The sequence below is a fragment of the Haemaphysalis longicornis genome, unplaced genomic scaffold, assembly GCF_048455015.1.
Source record: "Haemaphysalis longicornis isolate Haplotype H1 unplaced genomic scaffold, Haemaphysalis longicornis Haplotype H1 scaffold_1, whole genome shotgun sequence".
In the NCBI taxonomy this organism is placed as follows: domain Eukaryota; kingdom Metazoa; phylum Arthropoda; class Arachnida; order Ixodida; family Ixodidae; genus Haemaphysalis; species Haemaphysalis longicornis.
In genome coordinates this window covers 406,378,643-406,405,611 of record NW_027526203.1, presented here as the reverse complement: position 1 = coordinate 406,405,611, position 26,969 = coordinate 406,378,643, and the positions used below count along the sequence as shown (strand labels likewise).

The 26,969-nt window shown below is 47.1% G+C and overlaps 1 protein-coding gene across 4 annotated transcripts in view; it reads right to left on the bottom strand.

Moving 5' to 3' along the window:
• Cah1 (carbonic anhydrase 1) overlaps positions 1 to 26,969 on the bottom strand; it is a 122,732-nt gene that overhangs the window by 6,257 nt on the left and 89,506 nt on the right. For 3 of the 4 annotated variants that reach the window (XM_077686907.1, XM_077686904.1, XM_077686905.1), the window contains 3 exons: positions 9,804 to 10,001; positions 7,976 to 8,094; positions 3,791 to 3,886 (listed from right to left, as the gene is read on the bottom strand). In XM_077686907.1, the coding sequence (XP_077543033.1) occupies positions 3,791 to 3,886; positions 7,976 to 8,094; positions 9,804 to 10,001 (413 nt within the window). Of the gene's footprint in view, positions 1 to 3,790; positions 3,887 to 7,975; positions 8,095 to 9,803; positions 10,002 to 15,606; positions 15,785 to 18,650; positions 18,848 to 26,969 lie in introns of those variants that run through there. The other variant, XM_077686906.1, reaches the window with a different exon arrangement.

Here is a 26,969-nt window from a genome sequence, read left to right as displayed (position 1 = left end):
CACCGGCAGGATTTGAGCCTGTGTCTGGTAGAACAGACAGAGTTAGTGTCAGTCGTCTTACCCATCGGGCTACGACTGCGAGTTAGTATGCGAGAGTCTTACTCCCGACTGTAACGGCTTACTCCCTCGCCTGTAACGGTGCGGAGTACCTTATAACCTCCCAATGTCTGTCTGCGTCCATCCGTGCGCACACCACCATCAAGCGAAAATCAAGTTAAATTCAATTTGAGCCGCACGTTGCAGTTTCATTTAGGGAATAATCAAGGTGCAACTCAGGGCTCAAATCGAATGACAGTCGGCGCGCAAATCGGATGTCATTTCGAGTCCCCATCCGCACCCTCGCCATCGTCCACGGAGTGGAGATGCTGCCATTTTTTTGCCTCAAATCAAACAGTTTTCTTTGCGCTAAACAATGGGGAGATGTACAACAAATGCCAGCAGTTCACGAGTTTCAAATGCTTACGACTATATAAACTGCATGGTTTTCAAAGACTCTGTGGGACGCCGCGACGACAGATATAATGACGGAATGCCGTGGGGCTCTACTTGGCTCCAGTGAGTGAGCTACGATGACAAGGCGAGCCTCTAAAGTGCTCTGCACTTAAAGGAACCCAGAAAAGCCTTCTGTAAAAGTTACAAAATGCCTGTATTGTCGCGTAGCACCAATATAGCGATGCAATGCCGTTGGAATTATTGATCTACATTCAGTATAAGCTGCGCCAGAAGCAATTAAATGCACCTCTCCCCACTTGCTGATCGACTCCTCCCTCTCTGCTTCCTTCAAAGCAGCTGGGAACACTGGGAATAGCCATGTGACATCTCGACGCTCGACTTCCGTTCTGCGCTAGCTACATTCCTGCGCCTAGGCACGCGTCAATCGCTGCGGACCCGCCTTTGCCTCGGGATCGCGCAGGAAGGAGGAAGAGCAGCCGGAAGCCAATGGCAGTGACGCCGCCGGCAGCCGACCTCGCCGGCGATTGGGCGAATCAGGGAGCGCCTTCGCCGTTGCGCCAGCCGCGGTCAGCTCGCTGCGGCGTCGCGCTCATCGGCTGAGAAAGGCGATCTTCAAAAATTGTTTACAAATTATCCGTACAACGTATGGGGCTTACACTTGGCTCAGAAATCCCTCCGTTATGTGTTCTACCACCTCAACGCATTTGATTGCCACGTTCACAAAGCTTTTCAGGGTCCCTTTAAAGGTGCCAGCACCAACAGGATCCGTAGACAGTGAGCACACGTTTCCCCTCACCAGAAGTACATAATGTTCAAAATTTGTTTCAGAACCCCTTAAATGCAGACATATTCCAGGCACATCCAGCAAAAGAAAATATTACTCCTCAATATTACCACTTCTCCTAGGCAGATTAATTTTTTAGCAAACAATGCACAGCTGAATCTAGACATTAACACCTATCAAAGTATAGCAGGTGTACAGTTATCTCAGTTATTGTACAGGAGCTATCTCGCAGCAATGCCAGTGGGTCTGCAAAAATATTTGATAGATGGACGTGTGTCAAGATCGTTAAAAGTAGCCTCGGTGGAACACCGAAAATGCTGCAGAAGCTGTAGAGCAGAAATTTGCTGTAGAGCAGATATTTAAGTTGTGCTGTGTTTAAGTAGCTTTGTGTCCAACACCCTGTGGTCTTCGAAAGGACCATCAAAATTCATGCCGTCTGAAACGGAGGATCGACTTCACTGCATGGCACTGGCACCACGAGTGCTGAAAGTTTTTTTCGTATCTGACCAACTGTTCCGGGCAAATAGATTCTTCTAAGATAAGCTTTTAAAATGGTTACACACAAGATGCATATAAAACTGGCTACAGTAAAAAAAAAAAAAAAAATCAGAATACACAATTACTTTTTGTCTAGATATTGTAGAAAATGACTACAAATTTTTATTGTACATATTCTTTTTCACAAGCAGTATTTATGAAAACATTTTACAGGCTAGTGTAGATAAAAAGGGCCTTCAATTACCCACATGTTAAGGTGCTACACTAAATGCTGAACCAATAGTGCTGGCAAAAAAAAAAAAAAAAAGAGGAAGAAGAAGAAGAAGAACCAAACAGGGGCCCGTTTGGTGCAGGGTGCCCAATGCGAGAACGGTAGGTGTGAAACCCGAAAAGCAACTAAACAGTATGACAGTACTGTAACGTATGTCGCTAAACACATCAGTCAAACAGTTGACTGACGTGTACAGGAAGAACAAAAGATAAGGGACAAAATATGAGGAAACAAAACAGTTGTGTGCACTTCTTTTGGGCAACATGTACATGTCTGACCGTAACACTGAGGGCTCAATCCTTTTGAAAATGTTATTTGGCTCACTTCTGTAACTATAGCCGATAGAGTGGATCTCTGCTATGTGTTCCAGTTTTTGTTTTTGGTTACTTTTTATTTGCAGGAAAGCATTGCCCGCACTACCCATATCACCCAAAAAAGGATCCCCTGACGGGATGGAAGTTGGCTGTGCTAGCTGCGGGGTAATTGACTGTATACACAAGATCTGAAATTCACCGTTTATGCATGTACAGATAAATAAGGTTCAGCTAGTTACATTGTTAATTTCTTTTAAAACAGGAAACAACCATTCATTGTAAGAAATTGATTCACTGGTAATTCAAGTAGAGAGTTTTGGGGGGGGGGGGGGGGGGGGGGGGTTCCCCCATTTGCAGAATGCCTCAAGGACTGCTGAAGGCAGGAAGCCCCGAGTGAACCATCCTGGCCTGCGCCTGCCGAGATGAAAGATTTCAACTGCTATGTCAGCGAAAAAAAATCAGATGTTGAGAACATGGCGAAGAGGTTAGTGCGTTAGCCGAGTCATTGATTTCTGACGAGAGACACTGTGTCTATGAACAGGTGATACATGTTCATAGTGTTCTTGTTCAGATTGCCCTTTTTTTTTATCACGCAAGACCCAGCCGACTGGCAATCCTACGAATGGAGGTGGCAAGATGAGCAACATCACCCATGTGCTTTTTAATTTTAAATAGGCATGAAGTACACATAGGCACAATCGTGTTACGGTGTTGAATTGAGTGCAATTTCCACTTGGCTCTGTTTCAAAGCAAGCTTGGATGCACTTGTGGGTGAAAGTCTGAATGGGACCTCAATGGTCCCGCGGGGTCCAATGGGACTCAATTAGTGTTGTCAGACCAAAGGGGTTCAATGGTCCAATTGAGTTCCGTTGGGGAAACCCAATGGTTTGTTTTTACTGGGATTGCATCTTTCAGCAATGCTTTGACCCACTACACAAGATTGAGGTTTCCTGGGTGGGCAGGAAATTCAAAGCAGGTATCAATTCTGTGGAACAGGTGTCACCGAAGATATCGCCCAACACTGCTTTATAAACGTTAATGCCTGAACCACATGCAATCATGCAAGGTCACTGTCAGCGACATTTATTTGAAGAGCTTTTTTTTTTTAAACGAGTCAAATCCACCTGAACAGAATTGTAGAAAAAAGCAAAACTTTGTGATGTGGGCCTAAATGAAACGTTGTCAAAGCTATTATATGATATGTTCTACATGTCAGCTAGGGGAAGTTAGCTTTGACAGTGTTGCATTTAGGCCCATTAATGAAATTTGCTTGTTTCTGAAATTCTGTTCAGGTGAATCTGGCTCATTGAAAACACTTGAAAAACAAAGACATAGGTGAAAAATAACCAATATTGAATCCTAGCGTGCAATGTCCTGAAGAAAAGCAGAACATTGATAAGCACAACCTAGTAAAACGACACCACAGATGCCAAGTGTTTTCTTTCAGCACACAAATGCCACAGCACTAACCTTGAGAAAAACAGCCAGCACGCTCAGCCCCTTGTCGGAACAAGCAGCTTCCGATGCCCTGCTGTACATGTCGACATTGTAGTGGACCAAATGCAGCTGCACAGAACAACACACAAATCAGCAAGTGCACAAATAACCACTGACACTGTAGCACACATGAAAATGTACTTTCAATTAGAGTTTCCGCACCCTGAACTTGACCCAGGTTATGAAACACGAGGTACAGTTCAACCTTGATGTAACGAAGTCTGTAAAAACTCGTAATTTATTTTGTTACACTGAAGTTGCGCTACATTGAAATTCGTGGTAAAATGAAGTGTTAACGGCGTGAAGCGGTTCCTGCAAACGAAAACGTGGCGCACATACACTGCTGGCACACAGTTTATGTTTGTCGGAGCTTAATCCTCTACGTGGGCATCAGCGTCAACCGCATGGGGAATTTTCTGCACGCAAAAACGTGCCTCGTGAGCCACAAGCATGCTGACACAGCCGCAGAGACCACCCGCACGATGCGGGTAGCTCAAGTGAGTTCTTCTAACCGCTCATTGAAGTGCAACACGACGGGCTAACGAAGTTGTTCATGCGGGGAAAAACAAAAAGCTATAATGTGGGCGAAAAGTGCACTTTAAAATGCCATACGCGCCGCTTAGAAAATAGGCTATCGAAAAAATGGCCGCGTATCTGCTCCTTTCATTGCAAATGTCGATGAAAGATGATAGTCGTCTGGCACCCCTGCCAAGTAAATGCCTCCCTTTTCTTTCCCGCTCACCTCTCATGCTGTTCCTCTCCCGTATCGTTCCTTCCAAGATAACATGCTAGAGGTTTGCTCAAGTCAATGGAAATTTACTGCATTTCCCTGCTCAAAGTAGAGTGTCTCAATGCCAGCGCTGCCGGACGGCTGAGACAAACGTGAATTGAGGCACCCTACTACAACGTTTATCGAACCAAGTTGCCCTACTCCACGAGCGTTCCAAGCGGAACATGGATTCTATCTAGTGGAAACTTTCGTTGCTATTGCCGTTTGGTTTCTTAATTACCGCCAGGAGCTATAGTAGTGCGACCAACAGCAGGCGACGGTTTTCTGTCGATGTAGTATTCCATTTGCTATTTCAAAAACCAAGCATCAATGATATTTTAAGAAAGGAACACTGCAAATATCACTCGTGTATATATTTTCTGCCTTACATTTGCGTAATGTCTTTTTTTTTTTTTTCCAACAATGTTGACAAGTATGAACATTTACTCCGGTTTAAACGTTCAAATTTGGCTGTGGGTATACAAAACTATTGTGCAACTTTTGTTTCACTTTGGCCGAGTGGCTGAATCGAGTCACAGACAGACAGACAGACCCAGACCAAAATTTCTGCGTTCAAGGAGCCCAAGAAGGAACAGCCTTTAAAAGCTGGGCTGCGGGAGCTACAAAATGTATGCTTGGGAAGAAGCACCACGAAGTTACGAAGTGTAGCTCCTTTATCACATGGGGCAAAAATCTACCACATTCAATAATGAAAAGCCCAGATGACCTCATAATCAGTTGTGCACAGGTAAGGAGAAAGCACCAACACATGTATCACCTCACTACATACGCATCCCCATAAAAGAAGAGATAAAATGCACACGTACCACACTGACTGACCGCGTCGCGGCATCGCCGGCCTGGCGGCGACCCGCATTTTGTCGCGAGAGGCATAAAATTTTTGACGCTACTTCTGGTCTGAAATAACTTGCGTTCCGGAAGTCGCACGATGTAAGCATTGGCGGATCCAGAGGGGAGGTCCGGATGTCCTGACCCCTCCCTTAATTTTTGATATTATACCCCCAATACGATGACCCCTCAGGTAGTAGAAAAAGTCTAGTTAACGATTTTTTATATTTCTTAAATTTGTTGCTTTTCCGTAATATTTGCAAATAAAAAAGACTCTTCCATCATCATCATCACTGATTGAAGCTGACCCCCCTCTCAGAAAAAAACCTGGATCCGCCCCTGGATGTAAGTAAGAGTAAGATGTTTATTTTTGAGCAAAACAATATATACCAAGAAAACTTGCTCATCAAACTGCCAGATTGCGAAGCCCCTAACTCAATCATATTTCATGAACAAGCGACATAACGCAACTGCAGTGATCATTCATTGCCTGACATGATGTCTGCTCAACTCAACTTCCAGAGGTACTATCGGCGTCAAATGAAACGCGAACATGACAATATGAACCTGAACACACAAATAGCGTGATTTGTATGTTCATGGGCAAAACGGGCAAAAATGCCCATGGGCAAAAATGCGTACTAAAATCCCGGGCCATCTCCACTAACGTGAAACCTGGGTAGGGGCGAAGCATGCAGTGTGTAAGTGTATTCTTCACACCTTGGCATTTTTGCTAATGGAGATGAAACCGTTGGGGGGTATAGGTGTACAGCTTTGCTGTAAGAGTGGTGTCTGAAGCACGAAGCATTCTAGCGTGAGGCATAAACGAGTGTCCCAGTGCTTTAGTACCGCGACTATACAAGATGACGGTTACGACGACAAAAGACGCCGACAGCCCGAGCCCCTAAGGGGCTTCACCCCCCCCTCCCCCCCAATATCCTCCATGGTGGTGAGCCTAATTGTCTCTGGCGGGGCCAGCCAGCATCCCCGAGCACTTCGAAACTATACCACCATACGGTGCGTGCCTCCCCATTGGCGAAAGTCTGGCTCCTCCCACTGCCGCGTGCGGCGCAAGTCACTTTCTGCCCAAGGCAGAAGTCACCGCCGGTGCGCAAGGTTCATACGGACCCACAAATGCCTTGCCGAGCACTTGCCAGAATGATGGAACCGAACAAGCATGAGCGAAATCGAACGAAGGGCAAAGTGGCGGCATACAGTGGCGGCACCATATGCACTTGTAGGCAAGGAGCTTGTAGGCAAGGGGCTTGCTCACGTATTCCATGGCTTGCTGCATCTGCGGCATTGGGCGGCCTGAGTCGCCGTTCACGTTTTATAGAGACCCAATTTCAGCGCTTGCATCTCTGAAAATCTAATTCTACAACCAAAATTTTGTGCCTAGTTGTTCATAAAACTTCGTTACATTGAAATTTCAGCAAACGGGACTTCATTACACAGAAGGTGAAAATACATGGTGTGCATACACTTGAAGTTAAAAAAAAAGTTACATGGTTCGTTACATCGAGGTTTGACTGTATTGGAGGGACTACAGATCTACCAAAAGCCGCAAACATGCCCAAAAATCTCAATGCAAACCCAACATTTTTCCCCTCCAGCAGAAAATTTATCTTGTGGTGTTGTGCTCTGCAGCACAACAAAAGACAAAAGAAACAGACATAGTCAAGTGAAAAATAAGGTGGGCATATGTATAGGCTTCTGTAAAATTGCTCGCCCTCACTCAATACCTACAAGTTTAACCTCATCCAATGTAAACTGCAGGTGCAACGAGACAGTCCACGCTTGGCTGCAGTCAACTTCATGTGTAAATACAGAGCGGCCTGCACCTAAAGCACACAATACAGCTACAGCTTGTTTTTATTACTTCGTCTTGAGCTTCAAAAGCATACAGGTAAAACACGGACGAACATGTCACTTCACTTCATAGATGAATTTAACTAATACATGTCAGCCGTAACCACAGTCCACATGCAGTTAGTAGCCCCCAGTCTTCATATGAGCATGCATGCGCCAGAGCTAGCAGAGAGCACCAACAGTTTCCATGTGTGAAGAGCAAAGATCGAGCCATGATCTTTACTTCAAGCCACGTAGTTATTTTAGTCAACTTGTAATGAACATGTAACACAAATGGCTCTATACTCCCCTTTCCAGTTTTACTGTTCCCCTGGCCAGGCCTACGTACTATCCTGAATTCATCATCATCCCCACCAAATGCAGCTTACACAGCTGAGCACAGTCAAGAAAGAAAATTTGCATGACAAAGAAAGCAAGGCTATGCTCACAGATGAGCATGTCTTGTAGTCGAGCAGGTAAGCTAATAAATTTTTGACGTGTTGAAAGCAGCAACTAACTACTGTCTCGAAGAAGACGAGGACATCACATTTTCAAGCATGCCTGTCCATTGGTGCTTTCACGTGTTGCTCCATAGCAGGCACCATGCAATCAGGAATGCGCACATATAATGGGCAACCGCTGTGTTGAATCAGCGCACACGAAATTAAGATCCACTGACAAGGGCAACTGACCTCGCCTGCATAGTACTCTCCGTTGATGGTATGCTCACTTCCAGACTCGCCGCAGGTGCCCCAGTGGCTGTGGAACTGCACCATTTGGTAGTTGTGGTGCAGAGGTCCTCCACGAATATCTGCGAGTGAGAAGGTACGTCTCAAACCTCAGGCTCAGACTGGTCAGGCATGCACACTGTGACAAAAGTATTTTGGTACCCTCGAAAAGGGAGGCCACTGGCAGAACTGAAAACAACACTTTTGCCCCAGAGAGGGACATTATGTAACCAATACAAGAATTCCGGCAACTAGTTAACCACAAGGACGTTTTTTTAAACAGCAGAGTTGTTTAAGCTTAAGCTTGGTCTGGTAGCATTCACACACACACACACACACACACACACACACACACACACACACAAAAAAAAAAAAAAAAAGCGCACGCGAGCCTGTACTTTGCAAAGAGCGCCCAGCATCGTCCAGGCTGGCACCACGCGAGAAGCTAGCAAAAAAACAAGAAAGCAGTTTGTGTGCGCCCGTGCCTGAAGTGGGGAGAGCACAGGACAGCTCACGCTGCAGACGCAGAGTTCGCGAAGCCGGTTGCTGCCGGTTCTAGCATGTGCTAACACGGTAGACTTCGGAAAGGACATGAAAGATTGCGGACAAAACGATCCGGGTCTGCCAGTCATGGAAACCTGTCAACAGCAAGTTCGGAAATCCATGCGAGCTGCAACAGCCGGGTCTCCAACGAAGGAGGAGGGCCCGCCAGTTCTTCAGCCTTGCACCACCAGTGCAAGCTGTGCCATTTTTTTTTTTTTTTTGCCATGTATGTCTAGGTTATGTTACAGGCACCGCGGTACATTTCAGTTTACATTTTTCTTGCTATTACCTTTTCCTGCCAGTAAGTCAAAATCTTATCCAGATCAGCGCTGTAAACAAGAAGGCAAGAGAAGAGGACTGCAAGAATTAAAAAAGAAAAGACAGTTACGCAAGTTGTCTACGATTTTTCGAATGCAGCACAAGATTTGTTAGTAGTTCAGCACTATAAATCCTCACGAAAAAAGCCGAAAATCAGCAGTTGAAAGAGAATTATTGCACCACAATAGAATCAACAGCAGGCAGCTTTGGTAGGCCAATTTGGAAAGGATAGAGGTTGTTAATACATCTCCTGTGGTGATAGGCTGTAGGAGTGCGTTTATACAGAGGCTGAATCACACTTCGAGCTATGTTTAGCTCACTTCAATAAGTAGTTCTCTCGCATATAAGCGTTGAAACCATGTGCTGAAAGTTAAAAAAAAAAGAAATCTTGTGCGTGCTCCATGCTTGTGCATGCACATGAACGCATCAAAAGATTCATGTATGCGTCTTTTCGTCAATATCCCCCCCCCCTTTAGCAAGGCCTAAGCTCTGTCACCTAGATAATCACAATGGTAGGACCTAGCCATCAGGTTCTGCCATTATCTGCTCAGAATAGCATTCTTTCATTTCCAAACCAATTGCACACTGCATTAAAGCACTTGCCCCAGCACACTAACTCTGCCTTAAAGCCAAAACAGCCAGGTGCTCGCAGGTCAGCATTGCCCAAGCCTCCTCCGTCTACCGTACACCCGAGATTAACTCTGTCACACCATATAGCTAAAAATTGATAAGGGCAAAGAAGAGTACAGAACAGGTGCTTGTACTCTGCCTTGGCCATGCCTATTTTTTGTGCTAGGGCATACCTAACTTCAACAGATGCCAACAAGCTGAGCTAAACATCCTCTAGCATACAGCCAAGTATGGCTTTAATCGCACCCAGAGGACTTTTTTTTTCCATCCCAACCACCCCAATTGCAAAGTAGCGACTAACTGGGTCCAGGCGCCTTGACATCCACCCGCCATCCAGAGCCATTGTTGAGCAGACTCGTGCACTTCAGGCCGGCATAGTTCCAACGCAGGGGATTTTCCGTCAGAAATGGATCCTGCTGGACATCGGTCACCACAATGTCAATGGGAGACTGCTTCTCGCCAGCTGCTGCGGGGAAGCGCTTGGACCAATTTGACGGACCTGCAGCAGAGCATAAAGAGACGTGTCAAAAGAAAGTCCACCTTGTAGAGGGCTGAGAAATATTGCACCGAGGTATTCAACAAAGCCAAGTACCATAAGAAGCACAATGTACAAATAATACTGTGGTGCACAGTCCATTGTAAACAGTGCACCAACAAATTAGAACCAGGCTTCAAAGTTCCAACTTCATACGAAATTTAGAGAGCTATAGGCCCATCTGTCCCCTGAGGACGCAGCAGAGGGCTAGACATTATTTAGACCACCCTTTTTTAGGCAGGTGCCCAAATGTATTGCTTTTCACCTCCTTCAGACCAAACATCCCCAAAGGCTGGGAGACAGACCTGGGACCTTCTCAGGGTGCAACAATATGGTGACAAGTCTCCAAGCCAATGTGCCAGTGCTGGTGGCCTCAACAAAGCAGGCAAATAAAGCGAGCAACCAACAATAGAACTGACAACACACAAAGGCTTGGGCTTAAGGTTTGACCACACAGTGGTTATGGAACAGTTAAAGCAAGCTCTTGACTTGATGCATCATTCACCCACCATGGAATCTGCGGGAGCGGGCAAATTCTGATTGATTGATTGAGGGGTCTGACTCGCCGACGCAAGGCAGGCGATGAGGCCCACCGTAGTGGAGGGCTCCGTATTAATTTTGCAGGCAACTTCTCTTGCAGCCATCAAGTCAAGGAGACAATACATGGAATATGTCAACGCATGCATAATGCTCCTCAAACTAGAGAAAGTTTTAATTGAAGCACGAGCAGGTTGAGAACTGCAGCCTCAACCAACTGTTTCAGTAGATCTGATCAAATCACTTTCTGTAAATATGGCAACATTAATTGTTATATTACCAAATAAAATACAAGACAGAGCAGGTCTTGGTTTCACAGGCATGTGCCAATGCAGTACTGACACAAACAATTAAGCAGCTCCCTTGGCTCCATAAACGGAGACTGAAGCTAGCAAGCAAGGAGTTATTTTTTTTTTCAAGTCAAATAAGAGCACGATTCCTTTGTTCTGCAAACAAATAAGCTTTATACGATGAAAAAAAAAAAAAAAGCCATTGCGACCAAAAATTTTGGGCCCTGTCCTAGTGTTCCCAGAAGCAAGCTGTACTTTTTTTTTACCGTTGCTTTTCATTGCACTCAATTGCAAAAAATTACAAGTCTTGGTTCAGGAACAAATAGGATTATAGATGAGCGCGCTGGCTAAACGATGATGGAAGCACATAGGGCAAGTTCTCACAATGGCACAAAATATGAGTGTTTGACAATTTATAGGAACAAATATATGCAGTTGGAAAACACTCCTTTTACAATAATCAAAACCAATTATGGAAGCAACTGATTTACTACTCATCTCCTTGGACAAGAACTTTATGTAATCTAGCCAAGTTTTTTGCATACAAAAATAGTACTTTTTTTTGTTGGTTCTACCAAGTGCGAGAGATGATTAGGCAAAACAGAGGTTGAATGTTGCAGCTGTCAACTGTTGACGTTGAACAGGCTGGAAAAAATCGAGATAGTTTTTCGTTTCATAAAAAAAAAAAACTGAGGGGAGGCCATATTATTGCCATGATTAATTTCACATTTTTGAACAAAGCACTCCAATCGATGAAAAATCAAAGCAGCGCTATGGACTAAGTTCAAACAAGATGTCCTTCCCTGTTTAGCATCGCCAGGTGTAACCGGTGCACTTTGCATATACTATTTGGAGTGAGCACTGCTTTAGCAGCCCACACCATCCCAGAATGCATGTTGCATAGCTTCTTTAGAAGAAAAATAAGAGCCCTCCTTAACAATGGCATTCTCTATTCCGCCTCAGAGCTCCCAGCAATTATGTAGCGGCCGGGAACGACTAGGTGGGGTGGGAAGGACTGTAGGCACGGCCGCAAAACCTTGAGAAACCCTTCGAGTTAATTAAACAAACGCGGACCCGAGTAAAAGCAAGGAAGCAAACAAACCGACCAAACAAACAAACGCACACACACGAACGCCTCGCGCTTCGAAGACACGTGGAGCCTCTAAACTGCTCCAGTGTGGACAACTACCGCCACCTCGGGCAGCCGGAGGATACTAGGCGCGCCCGTGCACGGCCTCCGCAATCGGCTGCCGGCGGCAGCCGATCGCGGAGGCCGTGGCCCGTGATTGGATCACGGACAAAGCGAGGTGCCACCGTGTTTTTGTTGACAGATGAGGAAAATACACGGAACTGAAGCCATGTACAGCGTCTACAAAAAAACGAATCACAAGGAGTACGACGAAATTTAGCTATTTTGCATATCCGTTAACCCCCTTCACCACCGCGGGATTTGTCTCACTTTCCCGTAAAAAAAAAGGCGCGCCGCATTTTCTTTTGTAACACTACGGCGCTCTTGTTGCTGTGTAGGAAATTCAGAAACATCCGGTACCGGAATCTCGCGATGCAAGAATGCCGCTGCGGTTACGTAGCGCACAGGAGGAGAACTTGCAGCGGGACAGTTCTTATGGAAGGTACACGAGGCAATTCACTTACGAAGCGAAAAAGCATTCTACCCCCGTGGAGACCATTATTACAAATGACCAAAACATACAGTTTGAGCCAAGACCGATCCAGGGACAAAACAGTTTGGTTACTTTTCCCCTACCCGGGCCGTGTGTCCATCGGCTATTACTTCGTCATCAAAATAATATAATGGACAAAAACAGCCGCCTAAAGCACGCGGATACGCAGTTCGGCCAGAGCCAGTGTCATTTTGTATGCCGGAAGGCCGCCACAATCACAGTGATGGCGTGCCAACAGGCACTTCCACTGTCACTTAAGAGCTGGCCGGCTCCAGGCGTATCTTCATAGCTGCTCATCAGCTGTACGTCAATTTGCCCACATAAACGCTGCCATAAAACATAATTCAGTGCGCGCAAGGGAACGCCAGGAACCTTCACCCGAGAATAAGGACGTACAAGAATGGTAATGTTGCGGTCCCAGTCTGTAGCAAGGACTATATATAGCCAAGATGAGCCGTTCGCGAAAGCACTGTCCACGGTGGACAACTGCACAACTTGAATAAAGCAGGGGAAAGGAGAGCGTGTAATAGTGTAGATAAATGTTACACTTATATTTCCGTTTCACTTGTTATCGTTAAATAACGGCGCGGAAAGAAACATGAACACAAGAAGGCTGCCCTGCTAGTTGTCGAACAGATTACTTGTGCCCACGTGTCCTCGTACTTTATCCCCCTTATTTTTCGTTGGGTATGTTGCTGCTTCAGGCCGCATCTCTTCAGCATTAAACTCCCTTGGGCTCGCTTCACCACAACGCACCTATCAACTGGACAAAGCAGGCCAACCAAGAGGCCCAGCACGCGATTTGACCCTGGAAACGTGGCGTGCGCTTGGGCATTAAGCAATGCAAGAATGACGCTTTGCATTCCGCGAATGTAAATGCTACATTGCACAATGATCGGCTGTCTAGCTTTAAGTTGGGTACGAGGTGTAGCACGTCAGCAGAAACAACAAGCACACACGGTAACTTTATTTGGTGGACCATTAGGATCTTATTGGCAAGAAATAAGAATATTCTTATTTCGAGCCACGCTAGCTAACCACATTAGAGGGGGGCGACGCGCCAAACATAACTCTGCTCAAAATGATTTGCACAATGCACAAGAAGAAAGGAAGACAGACCCGCCGCGGTGGCTCAGTGGCTAAGGCGTTGCGCTGCTGAGCGCGAGGACGCGGGTCCGATTCCCGGCTGCGCGGCCGCTTTTCTCATGGAGGCGAAAAGCAAAAACGCCCGTGTGTACGAGATCTCGGCGCACGGTAAAAATCCCCAGGCGGTCAAAATTAATCCGGAGCCCTCCACTACGGCGCGCCTCATCGCCTGCGTTGCGTCGGCGCGTTAAAGCCTGCAAGCAATCGGAAGGAGGACAGCCTTCATACACGGATATCACTGTGCAGATTCTGTGGCTAGCGCATGAACAGCCGCTATTCTTTTTTTTCACAAATTTTCGGCCTGTCCTTAAAGTCCACGGACATGTTCTGCGCACGCCTGAAACGAACAAGAAAATACAACAAAAATATATAGACGAACGATATACTATTTGGCGCGAAAGTGAACCAACCCCTAGGAAACCGTCCCCTTTTGTACCTCTTGGAAAACTAGGCACTTATTTTTCATGTGCCTTGTGAGAAGAGACGGCAATTACTACTTTGCAGTTGAGGAAAGCCAATTTGAACATCCTTTAAAAAACGATTCCAAGGATGCACCAGCTCTGTAGTTTTAAAAAATCTTTAAAGCACTCATGCAGCCACAACAGGCTCTCAATAATAGCGAAATAAAGTGAAATATAGTGGTCGCACAGTCACGTGAATTTGTGCTGCATATCTGGATAAGGGACAGGGACAGTGGAAAATACAAAACACAAATACAACGATGCGCACCATCGCTTAGTTGTCTTTTCCACTGTCCCTGTCCAAATATGAAGCGCACACCAACATTGAATTCTAGACTATACCAACTAGCCCCTAAACAAGGCTTTGTTAACTTCAAGCCAAGTGAAGTAGACAGACACACAAGAAATGGACAAGAAAAGCCTTTAAGAACAGGTAAAATCCAAGAACAAACCGGCACGGCAAACAAAGACAATAGCTACCGCGATTCAGTATCGCATGATCAAACAAATGAATTGAGATTCAAGAAAAGCGTTTCGCGATTTTTTCAACCACACAGCTGCAAAGTAAAACATCATCGTTGACCTAATTTTATGCTGCTTTCGGCAAGCAACGATTACGGTAATGTGTGTAAAGTGAATGTTCACGTAAAAAAAAAAAAAAAAAAAAGGGAAGACACCGTAGTCACCAAACCGGGGAAATCCAGCTTCTGCCAGAATACAAGAAGGGGTCAAGGGCATTTACGTAAATAGAAATACGAAAGCCTGCGCTTTCGTATTTCTATTTGCGGTGCCGACTAACATTACGCATGGCAAGGCAAGGTTAACGCGCGCACGCCCGGCCTGCTATTTCGAGATTCGGTTATCGGCAGGAGAACGAGCGACAAGGCTGTAACCCCATCCTATATACATGCCATATCAAGCGGCTGCGTCCACGCGCGTATTGAATGGAACTAAAACGTACACAAAGACCGACCACGGCCGCCACAACCAACGGCTACGTCACTTGATGGCGCGCGCCTGTTGAAACGGAATACCGCTTTTAGAGTAACGGCAAAAAAAAAAAAAAAATGGCACCGCCTGGAAAGGGAATACAGAGTTAGATCAATGCGCTGCCTCTCCCAGTCCCGTCGAGAGAAGCGCGCGCAAGAGTGCACAAACTACGTGTTCGGCCGCAGAGGAGACCTTTAACGTTAGATTATTGCAAGGACCCACTGTTGTTTCCTCCCTGTACTTGTGAAATCGGCCAAGCTGGCAAATACTCCGATCGTAAACACGCGGGCACTACCGGATATAGTTTTATTACAGCGGAGGCTAGGGAGCTAACGGCCGCATGCGCCAGATATCCTGGTCTCTCGCGCGGTGCAGATGCGGTGGTGTAAACGTCTCCCCCCCCCCCCCTTTCCATTGTGGAGGGCCCCTGCTCTCGCGAAGGCAAAGCAGGATTCAGGCGGACCTAGCGCAACTGCAGAGTCAGCTTCGGCCTCCGGACGGTGCGCCGCGTAGTGGGCCAAGGCGGCGTAGTTCTCCTGGAGAGCGGCGGAGCCCACAAGCAGGACGGCCTGGTCGGACGAGCAGGCCGTGCCCATGGCCGAGCTGGGCGCAGGCGACAGCACGACGAAAGGCGTGCACGTCTGCAAGGCGCCCGCGGGAAGACAACGGCAATTCTGCGGCAATCCGAACGCGGTCTTCGCCATAAAAGACGCCGCCCGCAGTGAGGAAGGGGGTAGGGAAGGGGGGGGGGGGGGGGGGGGCAAGGTACTTGCTGCGGACGTAACCGGTAAAAATATCACGAAATATACCAGATTCAAAATGCACGCGAGCGAATGCAGGAGGAAGAAAAGTCTCAAGCGAGACACATAGGAAACGTTTAAACAAACTAACAAAGACAAAAAAAAAAGTTAGCGTCCGCTTAAAGGCGTCCCGCGCTAATCGGTTGAAACCGAACAAGGGTGCGACGCGAAACAAGCGAGTAGAAGTAGCAATTTTCGATGCACTAAATTTAACTGTTTGCAGGACAGCAGACGAGGCGTCCTTCACGAGGCGAACGGTTTTGGATGCCTTTTGTGAGCAGGCGCATAAGCCGAAGTCGGCGCCAAAAAAGCACTGTCTACCGCGTGCGTGAACGATATCTTTAGTTCAACCCCGTCTATACATTATAGCGCCCCTCGCGCAATTTAGCGCCAGAATTTGGTCGAAACGCCGCAGGCCCCGCCCGGGAACTACGACAACGCTTGACAAAAGCATTGCGAGGTATTGCTTAAATCTGTCCAATATAGCAAAAATAGTCCATGACACGACGCTCAACAAGGTTTAGCACCTCGGGTTCTCACGAGCCGTCAGAGGACCCAAGAAGAAATTACGTGACGGCTTGAAATGGACGCCTTACTCGAGCCCTATATTGCGCGTGACAACACTAATAGCGTCCGTGGGAACTATCGCTTTCTCCCCAACGCAATAAAAAAAAGTCAACATAGGGCTGGGGCGGGGAGCTACAGAAATAACGATGTCGCTCACGCGAACCGCTAGGATATATCGTCGACAAAATAACTGGAAGGATTTGATTTCACCCACATTTAATGGCTGTACGTAACCGGCGCGCGAATCACGCTGGCTGTCCTGCAGACCTAATTCTTTCAGACCAAGTTCATAAGGTGACGCGCTTTGAAAGTGACTGGACGGAGGACGGAAGACGATTGACAGTAAGACTGATCGATGCCAATCTACAGACAGGCCGCAACAATTGACTTCAAACTGTACAGTTTACGTAGCATCGCGACACGTCTCTTGGTCCCTTCTCTGTCCGGCTCGGTGCAGGACGGTCTTTCACTATAGCCACGGATGAGCGACCACCTCATCGCTTTGAAGCGCGCGAACAAAACCGCCGCTATCTGCCGACTTCGAAGCAGAAACAAATTTGGCAATTTTTTGTTGATGCTTGCCTCAGAAGAAAAGGGCGCCCGATTTGAACAGAGGGCCCATGTATATGGGCTCGCGTGAACGGCAGAGACTTTGGAGCGATACACGAATATGGCCGGCCACCGGTCCTCGTCTTTTCCTTGCCGAGTTCCCCCTTCATCGGCTTCCTCTCAAACATAATGGCGGTACAGCGCGCACTGTAAGCACACATCTCCATAAAACCGTAAAGTTGTGCGTCCAACCAGAAGAGGGTACACAGCCAAACGGTCGCGCCGGTAACGCGGTGGGGGGGGGGGGGGGGGGGGGGGGGGGCGGAACCGGCCAGTGTGACAACAACTACGTCAGTTTGGGACGAGCCATAATGACCATCAAGGGCCCTATTCCCGACTTCGTTATTTAATAACTGAATTAGCCATCTCCAGCGAAACAGTTTTCCAATACTGTCAGCTATGTCACGTTCTTCCAGCTGACAAAAAGGCTGTGCCCATTCGCAATTTCGCTAATTCATGACGTGTGAACGGCGCACGTTAAAAGGTTTACCCGCGTCGTAGACCCCCATCGCATCATTCACATCGCTGGCGTTGCAAAACTAGGCGAAAGTAACCGAAGTGAACGATGTATTTTTCAGTTGCCCTTCCAGAAAAAAAAAAAAAAAAAAAAAAAAGAAAGAAAAGCCTAGAGCCTAAAGGCAGGACATTTATGCGCAGTTCTTTGTAGGGACGATCGGATGCACGTTGCTGCCTCAAATTGAATCCACGTAAGCATCCCCACTATACGCTTGAGCTATCACAGCCACTTTTAACACGCGGCAGGCCCCCGACCTCACCAACAAGAAAGCATTAGGGTAAATACGTGATAATAAGAGCAGTGAGAAAACAATGGTTTGTTTAAGTGGCAAAGGTCGCAAGACGCCAGTGGCTGATTGTAAAGTAAACCAATTAGGTTGTCAAAAAAAAAGAAAGGCGACACCGATGCTTTCTTCTCACTTATTTTTATTTTCGGCTTGTCTTATGAAGCGACACTTTACTGCGGAACGTGCAAAACGTTCGCACGGTGCGTCAGGCACTGGGAATCAACTGGTCAAGAAATTGCCACTGGTCTATATCGAAGCCCTAGCGTTCACTGCAGGCAGATTTTATAGGAAAAGTGGTGCGCTCACAGCTGCCTCTTCACAGTGCAGGGTGCCTAAACCACGAGTGGCTGCAACACCGCGATTTATTTTAAGCCTTCGGCGGGAAATATTACGGCACACATAAACTTTCGTTCGTTTTCTTTTGCGAAAAGCTCACGCGGTTCCACTTCGTCAACCACATCGCCTTGTGGCATTGACTGTAAATGACGAGATGCGTTTACTTCGTTAGCGTTAACTTCCATATTTATTTTGAGTACACGTATCAAGCATTTTAACATTTTTACCGGATAGCTGGGTGGCGATTTGTTTTCAAGGTAACCGCCAATGTGCGTGGCTTTCATCAAACCTTTCCGTGCAACACGCCGCCGATGGCATATTCACAGTAAATTCGCGATGTCGAGAATAGGGTCCCAACTGGCCAGTAATAATAAAAGGAGCACCGCACTCACCGAAGGGGACCTACAGATAGAAAATAACGAAACAAGAAAACGAAATAACGGCAAATTAGCTAATCCAAGAGCTTGTTCCGGGCTGCAGCCCGGTTCCCGAACACGTGGCGACAGGCGCAACGCTCGGACGGACTCGTCTCCAGCGTCGATCTTCCTAGCAATGACGACTTCGGCACTGCGCGGCCGGACCCGACGAGCCGGAATTTATGAAGCCAGCTCCTCCCATCTCGGAGCATGTTCGGAGCCGCGGCACGCGATAAGGCGGGTCGAAACAGCCGCTTCGAATGGGCGGAACGGCTAACGATTTTCGCGCAGCCAACCTTTTACAAAATGTTTATCGTGCGCGCGTTTGTAGGCGCGGGGGGCCATTACAGTGAGATCTATCAAATAATAATGCAAATCAAGAAATTGAAGCCGGCCGCGACGGTGAGTGGGCCCCAAGCAGCGTAGAAAAAGGCCGCAAAAATATACAAGCAGGGCGAAATCATTGTGTTCCGCTGAATAGCGCGCGGCACAGGCTATCGACGAGTTCCCAACGCTATTCTGTGGAGATACGAGATCTCCAGATGATGTTGCAGGAGAAATAAATAATCAAGGGATATCTGGTTTCATGTACAGTATTTTTTGCGATGACGGGGACATTATTCCTCAGTGTAGCAAATCGAGAAAGGCTTGTACATACACATTATCATCACAGCACTGGTCCAGAAAAATTAAAGGAGCACTAAAAAAAAAAAAAAGCTGCGACACAACGTAGCTTTAAATACTTCGTATCTCAAAGAAATGAAAAACTTTCTCAATTACGCACTCAATATTCGGCTTTTAACAGGAAGCCATGACAGAGCGCTATGCACTCGTCAAAGCTGAGCGGCCAAAAAAGCGCATACACATTGCCGCTCGGCTTTGGCAGGAGTTTCGAACAGCACGGAAAGGATCCGCTCAGGATTTGGGCCCATGCTCCTTTCCATCCATCGAGGCTGCTTTCGGATCACCCACGGAGTGGCGAGTGAGGTAACTGCTTTCACGAAACCCAGAGTCTCTTGTTTAGCGTCTCACGAATGAGACCACTCATTTCCATCTAGGGAGCGCTGAACGTGAGCGACGAGCCCATTCTTGAAGACGAGCAGCGGGTTCAGCCTATCCAGCCCAAGCGGGGTGCACAGCTTAGCGGGAAGCGAGATGAGGTCAAGATGAATGGCCGGGCAGAACATTCAGTCCATTAATGGACTGTCTCCTTTCATCATCCTTGTCAACAGCCCACTAGGCCCACTGCAGGACGAAGGCCTCTCCCATCGACCTCCAACCGCTCCTCTCCCGCGCCGCTCGAGTCCATTCTTTCCCTCCTAAATTCCTTAGTTCGTCCCTCCGTCGAGTAATTGGCCTTCCTCTTTCCCTAGACCCGTCTCTCGGTGTCCACTCTGTCACCCTGGTGGTCCACCGGTTGTCATTTCGCCTAATAGTGTGGCCAGCCCAAGTCCATTTCGTTTTCTTTGTTTGAACTATGATATCCTCTACTCTAGTTTGTTCTCTCATCCGTGAAGCTTGTTTCTTCTCCCTCGGAGTTGCTCCTATCATTCTTCTTTCCATGGCCCGCTGAGCCGACCTAAGTTTGCTTTCAAGCTGTTCAGTAGGGCGCCAAGTTTCCGCTGCATATGTCATCACCGGAAGAACGCACTGGTTGTACATTCTCCCATTCAGTGATGCAGGTAGCTTACTTTTCATTATTAACGCGGCATGCCAGAGCACCCCAGCTAGCCCATACCAACGTCCATACCTATTCTGCGCCGGATTTCTCTCTCGTGGTTGGGATCAGCACAGACGACCTGACCGAGGTAGTTTTTAATCTTCTACTTGCTCTAGCGTTTCGTTACATATGCTGAACAGGGCCCTTTCGACATGTCTATTCATCATTACTTTAGATTTAGCCATGTTTACTTTTAGCCCCACGGCCTTGCTATCTGAATTTAGTTCCTCGAGCATTTTCTGCAGGTGTCACTGCAGACACGCTTAGCAAGACTATGTCGCCTGCAAACCTTAAATGGCTCAAGTATCCTCCGTTTATCCGTAACCCCGTGTTTTCCCATTCAAGCTTCCTGTTACTCCCTCCAGGCAAGCTGTGAGTAGTTTCGGCGAAATGGTGTCACCCTGTATAGTACGCCTTTACGTATCGGGAATTTGTCGCTTGGCTTGTGGAGGATCATCCTGCCCGTACATCCTTTTATATATGGCGTCTAGGAGTCTCGTGTAGGTCTCCTCTATCTCCTGGTCTTTAAATGCTTCCAGCACTGCTGCGGTGCTCGCTGAATCGAACGATTCTTCGTAGCCTATAACTGCCATATAAATAGGGTTGTTCGTTTTCGGGTAAAACCCGATTTTACCCGATTCTTACACCCCGAACAAGGTTTTATGAGTTGCGGGTTAAACCGATCTCTCCACGAATGGACCTTTGCAAAGTAGCGATCTGCACTATTGTGGTCTGACGTTCCGCCGTTCACCACCAGTACATGCTGAAAGCAAGCCCCACAAACACAGCTGTCGAACTCATGGAGCATGACTCTACCGCTCGCGGCCCTAGGCTGTCAAATGCTGACATTGTTGTGAGTACCTAATGAAAGCTGTGATGTCGAGATAACTTTCTCCCCGCTGAGATACGTTCAACGATCGGACAGGTCTCGAATGGAGACCGACATGTTGCGCATGTACGTGATCATAATGTATGTAAACAAGGATGTGTAAAAAATCGATGACCAGCTTTTCGTGAATAAAATGTTCGTATTCTTGGATGTTATCAATGCTCTTTACTGCCAACATTAGTGATTCATTTCCACACACACGCCAAATTTCGAACAGTGCTTGCCGGAAGAGCCTGATGTACCCCCGATAACCAGCTTGAAAAGAACGCCAATTTGAACGCGTTAAACCCGCCGCGGTGGCTCAGGGGCTAAGGCGTTGCGCGGCTGAGCCCGAGGTCGCGGGCTCGATTCCCGGCCGCGGCGGCCGCTTTTCTGATGGAGGCGCAAAGCAAAAACGCCCGTGTGTTCGAGATTTCGGCGCACGTTAAAGATCCCCAGGTGGTCAAAATTAACCGGAGCCCTCCACTACGGCGCGCCTCATCGCCTGCGTTGCGTCGGCGCGTTAAACCCGACAATCAATCAATCAATCAATCAATCAATCAATCAATCAATCAATCAATCAATCAATCAATCAATCAATCAATCAATCAATTTGATCGCGTTAGTTAGGAAATTCATGATTGCTTCTGATAAAATAAAATGAGTGTATTACTTCACACATCTTTGAATTCAGTCCAAAAAAACTCCGAATATCAGAATAAGTTTACAATAATTCACCCGATTTCTCCGCTATTATGAGTTCTAAAAATAGCCCCCGGTTTTTTACCTCCAGATTTAAAAATATAAAACCCGAAAACGTACAACCCTACATATAAAGGGGTTTATTATACGCTGCGAAGTTTTTTTTTTTTTTTACTTATTCCGTTAACTTACTTTGGTAAACAGATAAGTTGTTCACTTCGGTGTTCTGTATTATGTACTGGTGAATAGAAAAATGCGAATGAAAGTACAAACAATCCCATAGTATCTCTTATTTGGCGGTTGTGGAAATAAAGCAAAAAAATTAGGTTGCAAATCGATCTGTTTATTTGGGAGCTCAGCAATCACGCGTTTTGAACAAGCCACACTGTTTAAATTTCCTTTTTGCCCCCCCCCCCCCCCTCCCACACACACACACACAAACGATTCTAACTTTACTTTGATACCCTTGGCTCTTAGTATTTCTTCAAGTGGCTTGCTTTTGCAAGTGCACTAATTTAGGCGCTAACCTGATTTGACATTTATTGTTGCGACACTCTTGCGGCACACCGCCTATTTAAAAAAAAATTACGCCCATCTTCTCGCGAGGGGAACCCTGATGTGATGCACGCATCGGGGGGGTTCAATTGGTGTTTCCATTGGGTTGATTCTCTAAATCGCGTGAAACGTGTTGTGAACGCGTAGGGATGCATTCCATCACATGCGGGTGTTCTCATACGCGGGAAAGATTGGCGTAATTTTCATTCTTTTACTGAGAGAGAGACTGGTTGCCATTTTCAGCGGTTGCACTTTACTTTGAGCACGACGGCTTTGTGGTCGCTGAAGTACACGGTCAGTGGATCACGAGCGCTGACTGAACCGCCGCGCTACCCCCTTTATATTCACAGCGCCTGAAGGAGAGGAGACAGCGGAGGAGAGTCGCGCATGCGCGCACTTGCGCACCGGAGCAGACGCGAGCGGAGCGAAGCGCGCGCGCAGCTATTGTTATTTTGTTAATGAGACGGAGTGAGAGTGTTGCGCACAGCTGTCGGAGAGAAGAACGGAGGAGAGTTGCGCATGCGCAGGTGGTGTGCGGACGCCGACGCCGGAGGGACATACCCCCGAGCAAGAGATGCGTCGCATCTAAAAAAAAATCACAGGCAGGCTGAAGGTCACTTTAAAGTATTTCTTCAGCCTGCGCCTGTGTTGCCGCGCTTAGACCAACCGACCTGCTAATGTGGGTAGGTCAGTCACCTGCGTTCTCACTGCTGATAAACAAGCGCATAGTGCTGAAAAGAGAGACAGAGAGAAAGATGGCGCTTTTTTCTAAAAAGGAAGGTCGGCAACGTTTGTAATAGACTAAGCTGAGCAAACGTACAAAACAATAGAAGGCACAGCACCAAGAGGGGAAGACGGCGTACGGCCGCTTGATGATGCGCCACGGAAACGGTTGTCCATTAAATGGCCCATGGTCAATCAGAGGACGCTACTTGGCTCCAAAGCTAGATCTTCTTCTTTTTTTTTTTGTACTAACGGGCTCAGTATGACCTAGAACACGCGAGCGCACGCGGTCGGCGCCGATGGTTGTCGCACAACGCAATGGGAGAGAGGGTTCCGTGTTTTTTGAGTTAGTCAGCACTCTGCGCTGGCTACTATTTTGGTCCCTCTCCTTTTATTCGGTGTTTGTAAGCTATCGAGCGGGTCTACAAATGACACTGCGGCCGCGAGATGACTTGCTGCTTAGCACGGCCGACGTGGAGCGATTTTCTTATCGTTGAAATCCTCTTGAACAGGACGCTTGCGTCAGTGAGGGGTTAGAACACTCACATTTCGGACATCGACGCGCAGGGGGCGCAGGGTGATAACAGCCTTCCCGTACCTTCAGAAGCTTATCGGTACCACTCCACTACATTACAGCGCACTTTGGCGGGCGATCGCGCTCTGAAGTAGCGCGAATTTAAGCCCTGCGTCCGACAGCATTATCTACCACGATTGAAACCAGGTCATTCACCGTAGTGCACACGCGATAAACTGCAGGACGGGCCACTTCTAGCCCAGCTGCGACATGCACGCCAGCAGCATGAGCGAAATTAGCGGCCACACCGGTGGCGCACCGCTTGCGTAGGCAAGCTTATAAGGAGTGAGTTTCGGTAAATTTCAGCATTCAAATAATTATTCGTACGCTGCCGGCCGCGGGTTCAGTCACACAGTTACGGTTAAACACCCGAAGAAACTACACAAGAAATGGATGGAAAAGAAGTTCACAAGTACACTTCACACCTGGCACCATGCACTTGCCAGCCTCTATCTTTCTCCCCCTCTGCACCAGCGAGGTCATTTTGGAGTGCGAAACAGAAGTTTGTACAGTGCCCGTGGTCCTATAATGACGCCAGCTGGCTTCCAGTTTATGCGTGGCGGAACATTGACCCATGCGGTACGGAACGGGTGGCGCTTCCATGGGACCGAGTACCATACCTACAGCTGTTGAGGAGAAAGAAAGCGTTTTTCTTTTTTTTTTTCCCCTTTATTCAGGTTGCCGGCAGAAAGCAGTTCACTCACTATACTTTACCGTTTCAAAAATGACGGTTTAACGCGCCGAAGCTACACCTGGGCTATGAGGCGCGTTGTAGTGGAGGTGAATTAATGTTGACCTCCTGAGGATCTTTAACGTGCGGCGAAATCTCGACCCAAGGGAGTTTTCATTTTTCGCCTCCACCAGAAAAGCGGCCGCCGCGGCCGGGATGGAATCCGCGTCTGGTTGAGTTTAATAGTGTAACTATACAGCTGATCGATGTACCAGTGATGTTCCGTACTGACGAGAAAAATTCCCGTTTCTAGGTTCAAGAACTCCCTATTTTTAGCATTTTTTCCCCGCCGCTTTTTGAAGAATTCCCTGCAAATTTCCCGGCATTCTCTTTTTGGTGCTGATGGATGTTTACGTAGATTTCTGTTTACGTAGATTAGCCAGCGCCACGTGCACTGTGTGTACTTCACGTAGCCTCAGCATCATTTTACTATGCATTTCTCGTTTTGTGCCAACCAGCGTGCTAACTTCTCATGCCAAAGCTCTAAGCTACAACTGCCGGTATTGAAAATAACAAGATATTGTTGGGTAACTGAGGTAATTCAAGCTCAACGCCGGGACTGCTTCCGCCAAGGGCGCACACAAAATACCTTTTTTGTATACTGCGCAGGAACACATGCCAAGAGGCACAGCCCTTTAGCCGTCGCCGCTTCACGCTTAACTGGCGCTTTCTCCTGGATTATTCTTTACTTTATGCTGCCTCCTATTTCCTGAACTGAATTGCAAGCGGCCTTGTATACTTGTGGCTTGCGGCAACGTGACTGCGGATATGTGAACATGAATCCGACGAAGTGTTAAGGAAACTTTTTAAACGAATACAAAGCAATAAACGATGCGAGGACCGGTTTACTGGCAATGTTTCCTTACTCAAAAACTCCTAAAATTCCCTGATTCCATTTGAGCATCTCCCTTTTTCCCTTTCGGCGAAAATTACAGCCGAAAATTCCCCGAAAAAGAGAAAATTCCCCGCACGGAACATCACTGCTGAGTACATGGAACCCGCGTCTCTAGGCTGAGTTTATTAATAGTCAGTGTAACTTCACAGCTGAGTACACCCCTGTCACACGGCAAATTTAATAACATTCATAGCGAATTACTTTAGCTGTAAATGCCGTTTGTTTCGTGACGAAATACATAATGACAATCAATGCAAATGGAATTCGGTGAGTGAATGAGTTCGGGGAACATTCACATTAGTTTCCGTTTCCGAACCGAATGAGTAGCCCCGATAGCAGTGGCCCCTCACTAAAGGGAGTTTAATAACAAACTGAAGAGCACTGTGTTTGAAACCTACCAGTAAAACAATATTATTCCTTGCGTGCTGTTTTATAGGTATATACCGGTATAAAAAAAAGCAAACATGTTTGCTGCTACACAGATACGAAGTTGTTGCTTTGTCTCGGCTTGTGATGTGAATGTGACAGGGCTACTTTTTTCGTTTCAAAAAATAGCTTCGTTTTTTAGAAAGTTTAGAAACATTATAGCAGCATTCGCATTATTGTCTTGAAATCTGCAAGCTTGCTAATCGTCACAGGTATCATCAAATGTCATTTACTTCGCCGCGTAGACCTGCACGGCCAAACAGAATGTAATTTATAGCTAATGACATTAGATGTGCCGTGTGACAGGGGTATTAATGGCCAGTTGCGACCTATGACATGTCTAAAACAGTTGCAGAGCGAGGCAAACCGAGAAGAGACAAGTTTGGCGCTGTAACCATAAAGGTGCTTCAACTATAGTTGAAACACCTTCGTGGTTACAGCGCCAAACGCGTCGTCTCTACAGCGCTAAGCGCGGAAAGCAATGTTGAGCTATATAATATAGCTCAACATTGCTTTCCTTCAGGCGCGGTATGTATGAGATGCCCAGACGACATTCTGCTTATGAAGCCTACAACTGACATACCGGCAATTTCACATGCAGTAGCCGTTCGCCCCCATGAAATATCGCTTCTGCTACAACAGAATATATATGGATGTAAGGAGGAGGGGGTGGGGGGGGGGGGGGGGGGGGCAAAAGCTTTTTTTCTTTTTTTGCTGGGAGCGACTCATTCGGATTACCGCTGGAAATTTCGCAGCCGCGCAATTACATTCTTAGCAGAATACACTTTTCATGCATTGCGTACATTTCATAACGACCACGGAGACTGAAACACGTACTGTAGTAGAACCTATATTTGACAACTTAGCGGGACGCGCAAATTACTTATAGTTCATCTCACAAGCTAGCTGCAGCACTGTGGAGGCTACATTGTTGTCCCCCTCAGGGCGCCTAACTCACCGCGAAGGAAGCGACAAAAGGCGCTGGGGCCGTGCGGTGCCACTTGCCGAGAGGGGAGAAGGGAGTGTCCTTTCAGGACCCCCTTCACGGCGGTTTAGGCGCCCTCAGCGGGCGCACTATTGATAACAATGTAGCCTCCACAGT